At 36.2% G+C, this 15,061-nt stretch overlaps 1 protein-coding gene across 10 annotated transcripts in view; it reads right to left on the bottom strand.

The window, feature by feature from the left end:
* Window positions 1-3,040: 3,040 nt before the first annotated feature.
* The window catches only part of LOC128677587 (protein prickle-like), a 293,975-nt gene continuing 281,954 nt past the window's right edge, over window positions 3,041-15,061 (bottom strand). For all 10 annotated transcript variants that reach the window (XM_053758553.1, XM_053758552.1, XM_053758548.1 and 7 more), the window contains one exon: window positions 3,041-5,893. In XM_053758553.1, the coding sequence (XP_053614528.1) occupies window positions 4,865-5,893 (1,029 nt within the window). In that variant the 3' untranslated portion in view covers window positions 3,041-4,864. The remainder of the gene's footprint in view (window positions 5,894-15,061) is intronic.

The following is a 15,061-nucleotide window of genomic DNA, read 5'->3' on the forward strand; positions in this document are numbered from 1 at the left end:
GGTTATGTTTACCTATTATCAAAATGTTTAAAGATTGCGAAAACTAATCGTATCATAAGTACATATTTATTTTTTGACAAAACTATTATATATTTCATGATTTCATCCCTCGGGAATTTTCCTTCCAACCCCTTGCGAAAGCGTCTGCTTAGCCTAGACAGGTAATACAGGTTGATTAATCGTTGTATTTTGGCGTAGAGCCTAACTCACTCTCCTATTACTGCCGTTTCCTTATAGTAGACAGTCTAGACACCATTATAGTCGTTTTTTGTTTCATATAGTACAGTCAACAGCACGTCAAGTTACCCTGTATGAAACTCTATGGCGCGGTAATAGCGACGAGTTTGCAATGAATTTGGGTAGGTTGATGTGCTGGTGACTGTACTCAGGGGTCGTTAGATCTGTTGACGTTATAATCATAGGAGTTGACATGAGCTTTTTCGAGATATATACCTATCGTCTAAGTCAAAATTTATATTAAAAAATGACAACACCTCTGTCGTCCGTAAAAGGATCTATTAATTAATATTGTCCATTAATAATCGAGCTTACGCATTTGTCTGTAGAAATGTGTACTAATTTCTGAGTTTGACTTTGTAATTTTACGAAGGTTATGTTCCCCTCCGTGAGTGTTGTCGCGCCATCTCGACATGCAAGATAGGCAGAAGGGTAGGTCATAATCATCATATTATAAAAGCCAATTTCACTTGTCTAGACAGTTTTCACGGCCACTTGCCTCTGACGGCTGTAACGCAGACACGATTTAATGTCGGATAGCGATCTCGTTGGCAAACTGAGGGCTTCCTTAGATATACAGTGTAAAAATTAGATTTAAGAGTCACATGCAGTATAAAAGGAGTGTGGTCTGCATCATAGTGTGTGTGATAATTTGCATTGCCAGCTTTCTGGGCACAATGCCTTGTTGCGGCGTGTCTAAGGAGATTTGTTTTTATGAGATACATCGCACAAAAGTGTATTGCAGATGAAATTTGTGTTTAAAAAACTAAATTTAATATTTAGGTATTCATATTCTTAATCAATCTAGTACATTTTAACTTGAAATATCCAATCCCAACTAATATTATATTTGAGAAAGTTGTTTGTTTATTACTTCTTTAACGCTTTATCTCTCTTGAAATTTTGCATATAACTAGTTCGACGTACGGAGAAGGACATAGGGTACCTTTTACTCCAGAAAATTATATGTTCCTGTGAAATTTAAAAGCTAGCAAGTAGTTTCATTAAAATATATCTTCATTTTATTTTAATTCATTATATTTTCATTAAAATATATAAATATAATATCCGGGCAAAAGCTAGCAAGTAGTTTCATTACAATATATGTAGTCTGATACATGTCTTACACGATCATAAATCAGTTTATCCTGAACAGTTTTCAGCAAAGACACGTGTGACAGCCTAAGGTTTATCTTCCTTACGGAACCCTAACAAGTAGAAGCTCCGGCACGTCTCTCGACCATATCTATCCGCGCGTTATCAGTGAAAGTCCGGCTGTTCCAACCTGGGAACCGACCACAATCTTAGCCGACCAACCACAAAAAGTGAGCTATGCCTTAAGAAGTCTTGTGAATGTCACAATCTTAGATGGAGACCTGAGTATACGCAAGAAATATATAAAAATAATGGACAAATCAATTGGATTCAATGATATTGAAGTTATGAATCTTAAGATTTTAAAAACATTGAATTTGATTCTTATATAATTCCCATAAATGAAATATCTTCTAATAATTTCCGATTTTTAGATGTTATTAATATTGATACACGAGTTAAATTATTTCTGCATTTCATCTCAAGCACTCACTGGTGCGTTATGTAAGAAAATAAATAGTTTTGCGTATGCTGTAAAAAACCTACGGAAAGTATCAAATGTTGACACGGCACTGGTAGCCTATAACGCGTTTGTGTCATCTATATTAAGATACGGCCTGATTTTTTGGGGAAACTCAGTAAATAAAAATTTAATTACTGAGTTTAAAAAGTACAGATAGTTGCCAGGATAGCTTTAGGAAATTTAGCATTCTTACTTTACCATCACTATATATGTATATATTAGAAGTAGCTAGTTTTGTAAAATCAAATGAGTCCCTATTTCCGACACTAGCATCTATAAATACTACTATTGCCGCGGGTTTTAAAAAATGAAAATTTGAAAACCTTCAGGAAACGCTTGACTTCTCTCCTAGTACAAAAATGTTACGTGTAGTAACATTTGATGAATTTATAAATGACAAATGTTTAAAATAAATTTGACTAATGCACGTTAAATGATAATTAACAATATTTGTAAGTCTTTAAAGACAGAGCATAGTGATACTATCTACTAATTTATTTCAACTGTATTTTTAATGTACCTACCTATGTCTCACAAATAAATATTCTTATTCTTATTCTTGCATTTTTTGTGCTGGTTAAAGTTAACGGCATAGTGGAATGGTGCAACGCACCCTTATATGTCGACTCGCCATGTCGTATGTCGAATTATAATTTGTGATATGCTACTATCGCCATGATTAACCCCAGTACCTAACGAAACTAACTTGCGTGTTAACCATTGCGCGAACGAGGATTCTGATATTATTGTATCATTTATATGTAATTTGATTTGTACCTTGCCGTCATAAAAAAATAACCATAAGAAAACATCTAGACTTTAAATTTCAGTTTTAATTTTCATAGCAGATTTTATGAAGCCCTGGTACAGTACAGCCGGCCAAACGTCAAGTTTACCTGCATGGATCTTATGTTTCTTCTTGTTATGACATACGTGTGAGAAATACAGCTTTCTAAAAGCAAGTCATTCACCAATGTTACTGAAAACTGTATTTATTGGGATCGATATTATAATATTTCGATGGTTTCAGTTCACTCCCTAATTTAACATATTTTGTTTTTATAATTTCTGGTGTTTTTATGTCTTGAGTCCTGACAGTTAGCCATTACCTAAATAAATCATCATATAGCTCTATGTATATAACGTTAACGTTGTTCAAATACTGAAAAATAAAATTAAAAACGATTTATTTGAAACATTTTATTCATCTGTCGTTATTACAAATAACTTACAAAACATACACACATTGTTATATTCGCCATATTAGATATATTGTATTGTCAAGTACGGATCCATTGCTTTACATGAATAATTCATTTGTTTATAACTTTTGGACTAAATAGTCCAGCCAGTGAACCTGTTAGCACTTTTTACTTAGGTTTTTGATTAAATAATATTATTTGATTTTATAAAATTATAATGCAAATCTTGATTAGATAAACTGTGATCATGCTTGTTGTATATTTTACAGAAACTATAATAAGCGTTAGCGTATGTATGCGTGTCAGCGTGTTTTGGTGTAGCAATGGATCGTACCTTCAACGTACCCCCTTTCATGACCGTCATAAAAGCGTGTGGGAAGGGAGGTTATGGTCCATTATAGGCTTTCTCAAATATTTTCCTTTACGAGGGTTCTTTAAGCATTTTCAAATATACTTTTTATGGCGCAATTAGGGAGGCAAGCAAACTAGAATAACGTATTTTTATGGTTTGATTTTGTGAAATATTTTTGGCTTATAAATCAAATTTTATCAAGAATTAAATACAATTAGCTCTTATATTTATTTATGTGAAAATAATATTCAAATATTTTTCGTGTTTTTTTTTTTAAGATTAAGTAAACAAAAATCTTTCTGCCATATCTCTCGGCAATTGTTGTCAGTCGCTATTCTAAATGTTTTATATATTAAAGGCTTAAATATCGGCAACTGTGTAATACATTTCTTTACATTCGTATATATTTTACAATAATACAAAATATAAATACGTAAGGCAGCCTTATATCTAATTATACATTAAGTTATATACACAACTATACCTGAACACACATTATCAAAACAAACATTAAATACAAAATATTATAGGTCGTATTTGTACTCGCATTAAAATTTACATTTTTATTTTATTGCTATAATTTATGAAATCTAGAATTAATACTTATATTAATTACTCTAAGTGGCAAAGTGGGATATGTCTTAAACTAGTCATTTTATGAGATATGGTTACATTATGGGATATGTCGAATAATTTAAACAATAATTCATATATTACTTCCACAAAAGTTAAAGCTGACATTACATTATAATCAGATCTGTTCCTTAGGCCACAATAAAATGTATAAAAGGGGCATGAGTCAACCCTTTCATCCCTTTGTAAGGCGATAGGCCTGGGTATCATTTATAGCAACTAACTTTGAGCTTTGTTACAGTGAAAATAAAGTACATTTTTTCTAGTTTTTAGTTACGGCTGTGTTATAAAGGCTTGAAAGTTTTGAAAAGGTGGTAATCGGATGAATGAAATGTCACATTTAGGAGCGATTAAGCCCAAATTACGGGTTACAAATTTGTCTACAATCCATTCATAGGTAGCCTTTTATGGATAGATATGGAGACAGTATGGCATGCGTCACAACACGATTAGTGAATAGTGAAACACAAAAGACAGACGTAGTCATGTCGATGTACACCTGGTTTTAATGTATTTGCAACTTACACCCTTTTAGCCAAACGATTTCAAACGGATTAAAAAGTTACACGTGCTTTATCACATAGTGATACATTACGTCGGCTGCTCAGAGAGCAAAAGTTTATTGGTTTACCGCATGCAATGTATGTTTAATAATGAAGTCGGTGTAAAGTTTAAAGGAAGACTATTCGTATTCTTTTTATTTCTTAAATTTGTATTTCTTATAGTATATGGCGGTTATGCGCTATCAAAAGTCAGTCTTACTACTGCCGTAGGAGGTTGGTGTCACTAGGAGGGATTTTGAGGCACTACGAGAACCCAGGATCACGAAATTATACAGTTCTTGTCGTTCTGCGCATTCTTTCGCTGTCTCTCCCGCTTCGCGCACGCTACTGCGTCATTTGGGACGTAGGATATTCGAACTCCACCATACGCTCTTCTCGTCGGTAAAGTGTAGGACTCGGCTGATGACGAAGAAGAAGAACACGTGCTGCAGTAACTGCTCGCGTCATCATCTCTCATTTTCTCTCTCCGGACTGGCTCGTCGGGCTCAAAAGCCTCGTTGTCATCGCCGCAAAACCGAACAGTCCTACCTCCTCTTGGCTTTCGAGATTTACCATCAACTAACGTTAGTTCTGGCATGGAAGACGAATGACCAGGAGTGACCACCGCTTGAGCTTCTACAGGATGGGGTGGTTTCCAGTCCTCGTTTTCTTCTCTGGGTTCTTCTGACGTTGGTGTGGGCTGTATTTGGTGTTCTGTCATAGACTGCTCTAATCTTAAGTCTGCTAAGGCTCTGTCAAGACTAAGACTAGCGTGAGGCGGAGGCGGTGGGTGTGGCGGCGGCGATTCGGGACATAAAGACGCGCTCGGTTCTGAATCTGCGTCGATAGGTGGCGACGGTTCTCTTTGAGGAGTTCTAGGTGGGGATTTTGGCGACGGGACTCTTCTAGGTCTCGGCACGCGCGGAGGCCGGGGGCCAGGTCCGGAGGAGTCAGATGGCGTCGGCGGCTCGCCTTTGGAGCAAGCGATGGAGCAGAATATCGCGCCTTTGCGTGGTAAGAACGGTCTACCGAGTAGACTGGCCCTGCAGGTGTGGCAGGCGAAGCAGCGCTCAGTTGCGTGCCAGTGTTGGCCCTCGTGGGACATCTGTCCTTGGTCGACGCCGACTGGTTCGCCACACGCGTCGCAGTACTCCGCGAAGCAATTGTCGAAGCAAGGCAGGCAGTAGGGCCGCGCTTCCCGCATGATATAGCGCTGCCCCCCGAGTTGCCTCGCGCACTCCGCGCACGCGAAGTGCTTCATGTGCCACGCGCGACCTTCTGCTTCCGTACATTCGTCTGCAAGAATTATCTGTTGACAAAAGAAGAAACGTTTAATTTTAAGTAATTTCTCTACTAACTTAAACTTTGCCGATGTAACAAAATAACTTAAGAAGTTACTTTGAATTTTGAATGTCAATCAAAGAAACGGAATCATTACTCCATATCTATTACAATCGTACTCATACCATTGAAAAAGCGGCAAGCGTGCAAACGTACTACATAGAACAATATTTAAAAATTCCCCTCCATAACCGTGTTCACGGTCGATACACAATCATTTGTCTAATTAATTATCTGGATAAACAAGCCTAATGAAGAATTATTCGTGTCTATGGAAGCGAGGTGCTGTCGACCCCAAGAAAGCGGAGACAATGCCCTGGGAACCGCTCCCACGCCGGTACACTCAAAAACATATTAACCCACCCAAATTCACAGCAAATTCGTTGCTGTTACCTTCGTACAAAGGTGTATAAAAGGCAACTTGACGCGAGGTAGACTGTACCTACCTTCATTAGTGGACCGACCATTATTAATATTTCAAAACGGTATTTTGTGTCAAGAAATGCAAGTTTAGTGCGCGATTGTAGTTTTGGGCGTCAGGTTTTTGAGTGAAAACGCGCTTTGATTCTGTCATGGTCTTATTTTATGATGCGATTCGATATTTATGGTTTAGGATGAGCGATAGGGCACTAGGATAACGGGTAGCCTCAGCGAGTACTCCACTATCGAGGTATTTGAATCTAATTGATACGTAATTACACACTTTGCAATGAAATATTGTTAATAAAATAATTCTGCTTTTAATGCGCATAATGCCGAGACTAAAGTCTCTTTGACTCAAAATATAAAAAAATATGACTACTCTCACTCCAAGTAAATGTAATTAAGTTTAAGTAGGGTTGAGTGGAAATGTTGGAAGAGTGGAAAAACAAAATTACATCGACCAGAAGGACAGCTGGTAGGGGTTAAATGACTTTGCCCAGAATAATTAATAAAGAAGATTTACAATACGAATTACACAAATTATAATAATAAAATATAAAAAGTAATGTATATTTTAAATATACAGCGAAAAAGGGGAAAGATTGAGTGTCACAATTCAATTGTGTTTCAGTGGGCTTCCTACTGCGTTCAAGATTGATTTAACCCGCTCCTGATGAACTTGTACCCATAAATCCTGGGCACAATCTTATCACCATCGAACAAGCGCTAAATTGCGATAACAATCACAATTTAATGATCACCAAGAACGCCGTATGTACGTTACGGTCATAGATGTGAAAAAAAAATGTTTTTTTTTTATTAGCATTTATTTTATGGCTGTGAGTGGGTCATCCGAAACGCTAGTTTGAAGTCGTCGGATAGAATTCAGATTCAGGTTCCGAAAAAAATATTTTGGAATTGTTCCTTTTGATAAATCCGTTTTTTTATCTTTCAAGGAGGACATATGATTGGTGCCATAGACCGTGCGAAGTGGATAAGAGAAAGTAGGTGAAAAGGAAGAGGACTATGGACTCTGGCGCTTTATTGCTAAGGAAGAAACCGAGTAAACGCTCAGTTGAGTGAGAGCAGTCGGCCTCACCTTGGCGAAGGTTTAATTTCATTTCTAATGAAGTTGTAAATATGGCTAAAGGTCGGCACAGAAGCAATTAGATTTATTTTTTATTAGCTCTGCCTTCTTAACGAAAGTTTGCTATAGGGTCTGTGTCCTTCATGAAAAACTGGTCGGATTGACGCAATTTGGATATGTTTGGATGAATCAAATAGTAGGTCAATATAGAGAATTGATTTTGAAGAATCACACGGGGGCGAATAAAATAAAATAAAGTCACGTTTATTTCAGATAATTAAAATCCATACAGTTGACATATCAATTGATTAAATTACAATAAAATAATAAAATATTATTCAAATCATTATAAATTAAGGTCTAAGAAATTGTCCAAATTAAAATTATATCTCATACCTATAATATTTTAACTATATCACCGTTCTTTCGAAGCGTCTTCACCGAGGAGGGATAAAATTAACCCACCACGTAACTAGTCGCAGGTGACTTTTACACGCGTAAGAAGTCGCGTTATTAACTATAGTATATGCGAATATTACGTCAGAAAATAAATAGTTTTAACTATGGAGTTTACCAAACATGTGACTCAGTCGGCCAGGCATGCCCAGCGGCGTGTCATGTGTGTGTTACGCAACCATTATGAATGCTTGTTTTCCCGTGTTTAATAAACTGGAAACACGTGGCTCACGTTTAGAAAAATAGACAGTAAGAAAATTGTGAAGGCAAATGTTTTCTCCAATATTAAATATAAATAAATAAATATATTAGGACAAATCACACAGATTGAGTTAGCCCCAAAGTAAGTACGAGACTTGTGTTATGGGATACTAACTCAACGATACTATATTTTATAATAAATACATATATAGATAAACATCCAAGACCCGGGCCAATCAGAAAAAGATCATTTTCCATCATGACCCGACCGGGGTTCGAACCCGGGACCTCTCGGTTCAGTGGTAAGAATCTTACCACTGCGCCACCTTGGTCGTCAAATATTAACGCCGTAGATGTTTCTACAAAAAGGTTTATTATATGATATCAATCAAATGAGCCTTAATTTTACATTTTGTATAATTTTAAAATGACAGGATAGGTGAAGATAAATCAAAACTTGTAATATGCTTAGTAAAAGTATTAAAAAAACATTCGAAGCAACTCTGTGCATTTGAATAAATATTTTTTTGTAATAAAATGAAATCGTAAATTGTCTGTCGAGCATTCGAACGGAAAACACGATTTTCCACGAAATACGAATTCTATGATAAATGAAATAAAAATGTTGCGGCCACACGCGAAGTTTGAGCGGCACCTTGACCCACTGGCCACCATCCCCGTAGGGGTTGTTAATATCATACTAATTTGGGATCAATTTGTGTTACACTTTGACCTCTGTCACCTCGAAAATCATCAAAAATAAAAAAAAAGCTTGTAAAAACATTGGTAATGTCAGTCTGGTATTTTGCCCTTTCCGTGATAATGGAGCATATCGGCGCCGTGACGTCACAGCCCATTAGCAATTCGTCCAGACGACACCCAAACTTGCTAATTACACGTATGAGGACGTGTTACCCGTATAGCTGTCTGATTATTCAGTAAATTTGTGTATCTAGCAGAAGGGGCAAACCCAAGAAATATAGTATCCAACAAGGATGATATGCGTGCTAATGATCTGACAATTTAGAATGCTATAGACGAAGTGGAGATTAAATAAGTATGATTGCGGACACTGGGCTCCGACGCTTTAAGACGACAAAGAGAGTTGCGAATGCGTAACAATATATGAAGTCATAAATTAGGTACTTCTTTTATTAATAAACGTTTTCTCTCATAAAATTGTACGGAATAGTTCATATAAATATACAATTTGAGAATCATTAGCCAGCCGAAATACTTAGTGAGATTACGCGAAATTTAGAGTAATAGCTAATTAAGGATTGCAAGCGTTTGACCTGCGACACAGACGTAGGAAATAAGGCACAATGCGATCTAGACAGACAGACAATGGGACAGTTGCGTAATCAAATGATGGGCAGATAACCTCGCTCCCAGGTGTAATTGAATTCAGAGCTGAGCTACAAGATAGTGGTTACTACCTGTTGCTAAGGGGATAGAAAATGTTTCGAATGCTCGTGGTCCAAGTGGTTGGATAGCGGTTGGACCAGGACCACGCCTTAGTATTTCATTATTCATGTTTTTACCTATTAAAGAGTTTTTCAGACTAATTAATGTACTTTAATTATTATAATTAAAATGGAATAAACCTAAACAATATTGATCTTGTATGATTTTATTATTTTGAGTGGTTTAGGCTCTTCCTATTTCTCATCTGAGCGTTGTCCCGCTTTCTTTCTCAGCGATTGATCGTCGGAGCCCAGGGCACCTGCGTACGCTTTCCTACTTTTTCGTCTCCACTTCGAGTCGGCATCCCTAGTTATCAGACCATTGGCACGAATATCATCCCTGACGAGTAACTATGTATAATATCGGCGTAAAGTCCATCGAATAACGATGTCCGCAAAACAAGAAGTAGACGTGTTTCCCAGCCTTCCATTCTCTATTGGATAAGCTTACAGTTTAATTATAATCAAAGAGTAATTAACGTGGAACACATGTCGAATCGGTCACGGCGACATGGCAACAGCTTTATCTAATTTTATCTCATCTAGATTTATTTTGGTCCCTTGTCTGAAGACTGTGAAGGTCGATTAGGGATGACTGCACATAGGAGTTCGTTCCTCTTTCTTTCTTATAGAATGTGCTAGTATTAAATGTTGTGAAGAACTACGAAAATTACCTAGAATATAATTAATTTCATAGGGTAGTAAACAAACTCATGTGACACGAGTAGTATTCAAACCTGAGAACTTTCTGTTACAGCATGTTATTACCCTCTGGACCATCACCGCTTCACACCTACATTTTTCGATACAGAAGGATCAATCTTATTTAAAAATTTTTGATTTCCGAAAATAAGCATTAATTTCGATTTTAAAATTCCCTATTCTATTATTTCCTTTTTTATACTTTGTATTCTATATAATTCACCAAAATGTCAGAAAGTCTTCTTTCAATCTCAGTCTTTGCGGAGTACTTATCAATTCCATGGTTATTTTATTTTATAAATGGGTGCACACCATTAGAACTTGCAGTGAGATGCGGCGCAGTGCCGTCCGCATTTCCGACAGTGCACGCTTGTGCATTATACATTCTGTGGCATAGTGCAGCGCCAACTGCAATGCTGAAACCTTGACATTCGGACCGGTGTAGTCTTGACATGTCGACATTTTAATCTGGGCAAATAGGCCTGCAGTGGGTCGAGGTCCGGTGAAGTCGAATTTGTAAAAAATATATACGTGGCTGAAGTATTTTTATAGTGCTGCAGTATCTTTTGTCTCTTTCTTATAGTCGTATATAACATGGCTGAGAGTAATCATCATGATGTGGATGGAAACACAGAACGACTTCCTTTTTTTAATAAGACTTTCAGTCAATACTTCTCCAATTCATACACTAGATCGTAAATCTTCGTCTAGTTTATCACGATGTTTCCAGAAATGAAAGATAGTTTTTGGAAGCAACAATGTGGTTTATGAAAATCTGACTCATGAGATGTATATGAGTCAGATTGGTATACTCATGTGGCACGAGTAGAAATTGAACCTGAGACCTTTCACAAGTGGCCGTCTGAACCACTGGACTGCTTCTTACGAACAAGGTACTTATACACAAAAATAAATATTGGACATTTAAAATTCATACAAATAAATATCAAGAAAAGTCAATTCAATAGGAATTCGATTACTTCCTATGCTCTAGAAATACGTAATTATTTACCTTATTGCCATCGTATTAAAGGTCGTTAACTGTCACATCGTGTGACATAAGAAGCGATACATATCGTATGGGAGGTATTCGTATTATCAGGATCGCGTGGTACCTATCAAGCTATCGACATGCAAAGGCGGGACATATAAAGATTATGGAAGGAAAATTTTGTTATAATTATTGAAAATCCCCAAGAAACTAAAGTTTCAGGTACTAGCTGCGTCCGGGGCTTTGCTCCCATTGGATAAAACTAAACAGCGCCAAGTTTCATCAAAATCTGTTCAGTAGATTTTAACAAGCCTTCACAATCAATAATTTGTGTAATGTCAGCTAAATGCCCTAATATTGTATTTCTGTTTGTTTATGATTATAATAAGGTAATGTACCTATGTACCCAATACTGACATACCGGATCTGGACAGTTGCGCGAAATCATTTGCGCATAAGACATATACGTGAAAGACATTTGCGCGCAAGTGCTACGCGAAAGATATTTGCGCGCAAGACCCATACACGAAATACATGTTCACTGTTGGTTTAATCTTCCCAATGTTCCAATTTTCTCTTCCCGAAAATATTCTGTGAATATTATCTGTACTCTCTTTATTCTGAAGTCGAGGGTCATAAAAATTGCATTTCATTGGTTGGCTGTGCGGAGAGGAGCGATTGTTGTGTTCGTTGAATATTATTATCATGGCGATCGTCTGCCAATATTTACATAAATACCATCATGTTCATACGATTTGAAAGATCTATCAAAACAGATTTTAACTACTGAATACTCTATTGGAAAAGCTTCTTGAATTAATTAATTAATACATTTTTTTATCAGACAATAGACGTAAATAATAAGTAGTAAAATAGTAAGTAATAGTAGCTTTTAGTTATTGATTGATTAAAATATTAAACTTGGGGTGCATTGCACCAGTCAAATTTGACGTTAACTACTACCATCGCAGAAAAACGCAAAGTACCTGCGCCATTTTATCTAAACCTCGGCGGCGGCGATCAGCTTAAAGTTAATGTTAAAGTTGACTGGTGACTACTTAATTCAATGTTTGTTATAATAAACAATAATAAAATTTAAATCAAGTCTGAATGTAACGAGCGTAGGCAAGAAAAATGTTGACATTCTTTCAAGAACAAAGAAACGTGAAAAAACTTTCCAACAGCCATTTCTAATTGAAAATGAAACAAACGTCTCTTAAGGCCAATATTTTCTGTATAAGTACCAAAGGTAGCCCTTGACCAAGCTCAAACAGAAAGTCGGGGCGCGCGCTCGTGTGTGCTAAATAGGTCCTGTTGTGTCTGGGCTGTTCTGTCCTGTGTTATAATACAACATTATGATACCTATACACTATCGCGATACAATTTTATTCAATCTATTACCATTTGATGACGATATTCGTATACATTTGAGTGATTTTAATAATCTGTCATCTGTCTATCAATTTCTATCACTGGTGTCCGATTTTGTTCAAGGTGGTGTATATCTCGAAAGTTTTGAATTATTTCTAGTAATTGTTCACAAGGATTTCAGTTAAATAATGTTTATACTCGTACTCGAGCTCGTACAAATATTTCAGTAGACTAATGTTAAAAATATTACCAAAATCTGATTAAAACTACGTTCGACTGTACAACGTCGCAATGGTTTCATGTGGTCAAACATTAGTTAGTATACATAATGAACATGATTTGGAACAATAAGCGAGACCGTTTTTCAGGCTGTTATGTAATGAATTTATTGTTATTTCGTTGCTACTTCATCCACTATACGATACTGGAGTTCCATAACTAAGTGGGTCTACTGTTAAATGATTGTTTCCATCGTCCGATCAATGGACCTCCACTGGAACTACGGAAGAGAAGGGGAAAATCGCCAATTAGATAAAATCGAGGGGACATAATTTTTTTCAATAGTTTTTTTTTAGCTGGTCTGAATATAAAAATATTTTATATTATTGATTTTAAATGTTATTAAAAAATGTTCGCTAAAAATTATACGAACTTATGTTCATAATTTACCAAGTACATTATCATACCTGATAAGCATCCGAGGCGACGACACTAAATGTCATAATAATTAAGTGTTAACAAATTGCTACTTAGCAAACTAATCGATCATCGTTATATGCGCAGGAGTGGGCACTGAAACGACTTCATTTTCTTTTAAAATTTGCGTAATGATTTCAATTAAAAAGGCGCTTATAATAATATTTTAAACATGGAGCTTGAAGATAACTTGTATTTGACAGGCCAGGCGTATGTTTATTTACAAGTTACGTTTTGTAAACTATATAATATAAATTGTAAATTTTATGTGAGGTACTAGCACTTCAAATACATAATCATTGAGCAAACTATCTGTAGCTAGACGAGGGCAATGTTCCATATCTATATATATTTTTTGAGGAACTGGCTGCGTTGAAGGTTCGATTTCTCTTCTTCATAGTCATATTCCTCATGGCTGAGGGTCGTGGTCATTACGTGGAAATAAACACACACAACAACTTTCATGGCATTAGTAATGGAGTGGTTTGCCATTGCACACACAAGTTAATAATCAACCAGTGTGCAGGTTTCCTCACGATGTTCCCCTTCACCGGAATTCGATCTCTTCAATATCTCGATCGACTTTAATATGTGATGTATCACATCCAATATCAAAAAAACTATTTCGTGTTATTCTGTGACGTGGCATCCACATAATATCTTATCGAAATGTTCAAAGAAAAATTCTAATTGAGGATATTAGTAATAAGTGATTATGCGCCATTGTTGTCTAATCTGCATATATCAAACACTAACCAACTCTTCAGAGACGGTTGTGGAATAGCGATGGTATCGAATGCCTCATTAATTTCCTATTTTCTCAAGAAATCTTCAATGTGCAATTCAATGTTCGACAGAACTGAAAATGTCTTGCTTTTGTCTGTAGTGTGGAAGATTTCATGAGAAAAATTATAATTTTTGAGATGAAATCATAAATATCTTTTACTTTTAGTAATATGAATTCTTGTATATGTGCGTCTTATATACTACAAAGCATAGACTGTCCATGTATTAAACATACAAACTTTGAAACTTTTGATACACGTCTACGTGACTTTAGCTTTTGAGATTTCTCCAACTTAATCCTAAGTAAATTAGTGGTAATTAGTCATGGTTTAAAGTTATTCATTAGATATTTTTTAAACTTTTCTTTCGGGTTTTGTACACATAACTACATAATATCTTCCCGGAACTTAAAGCTAAATAAAAAAGGTACATACTACGTCCCATCAATATATATATATATACATATGTATGTGGGGGTGATTTGAATAAAATATTTATATTATATTATCGTCCTGGCCCGCGTCTAGTCCAGCACTCAGAGCTCTCCGTCCCAGTCGATAGTCCTTTTTTCTTTAGTCTGTCATTGTTTATTTTAAAAGGTCATAGTCATATTTAAGTCTACAAAGAGGCTGAACGCTACTACATTGTAGTTATATATTACCGCCGGTGTCCATTTACTTGCGATGTGATTGTATCTGCGTAACAATCTTATCGTCCAACAGTATTCTGAAGCTCACATAATTATGCCAGACCGGTTGCGAGCAGAATCGCGGCATCGCAGATACTTACACTACGCCATATCGTCCTTCATCACGTTATTTACCACGATATGTTATTTGCATACTAATACCGTTAATACAAAATATGAGATTTCATAAGAAAATTTGCAAATTTTTTCGAAAGAAGCGGTGGTGGTGTAGTGGTTAAGACGCTCGCCTGTGGATCGAAAGGTCTCAG

The sequence above is a fragment of the Plodia interpunctella genome, chromosome 18 (assembly GCF_027563975.2).
Source record: "Plodia interpunctella isolate USDA-ARS_2022_Savannah chromosome 18, ilPloInte3.2, whole genome shotgun sequence".
Lineage (NCBI taxonomy): Eukaryota > Metazoa > Arthropoda > Insecta > Lepidoptera > Pyralidae > Plodia > Plodia interpunctella.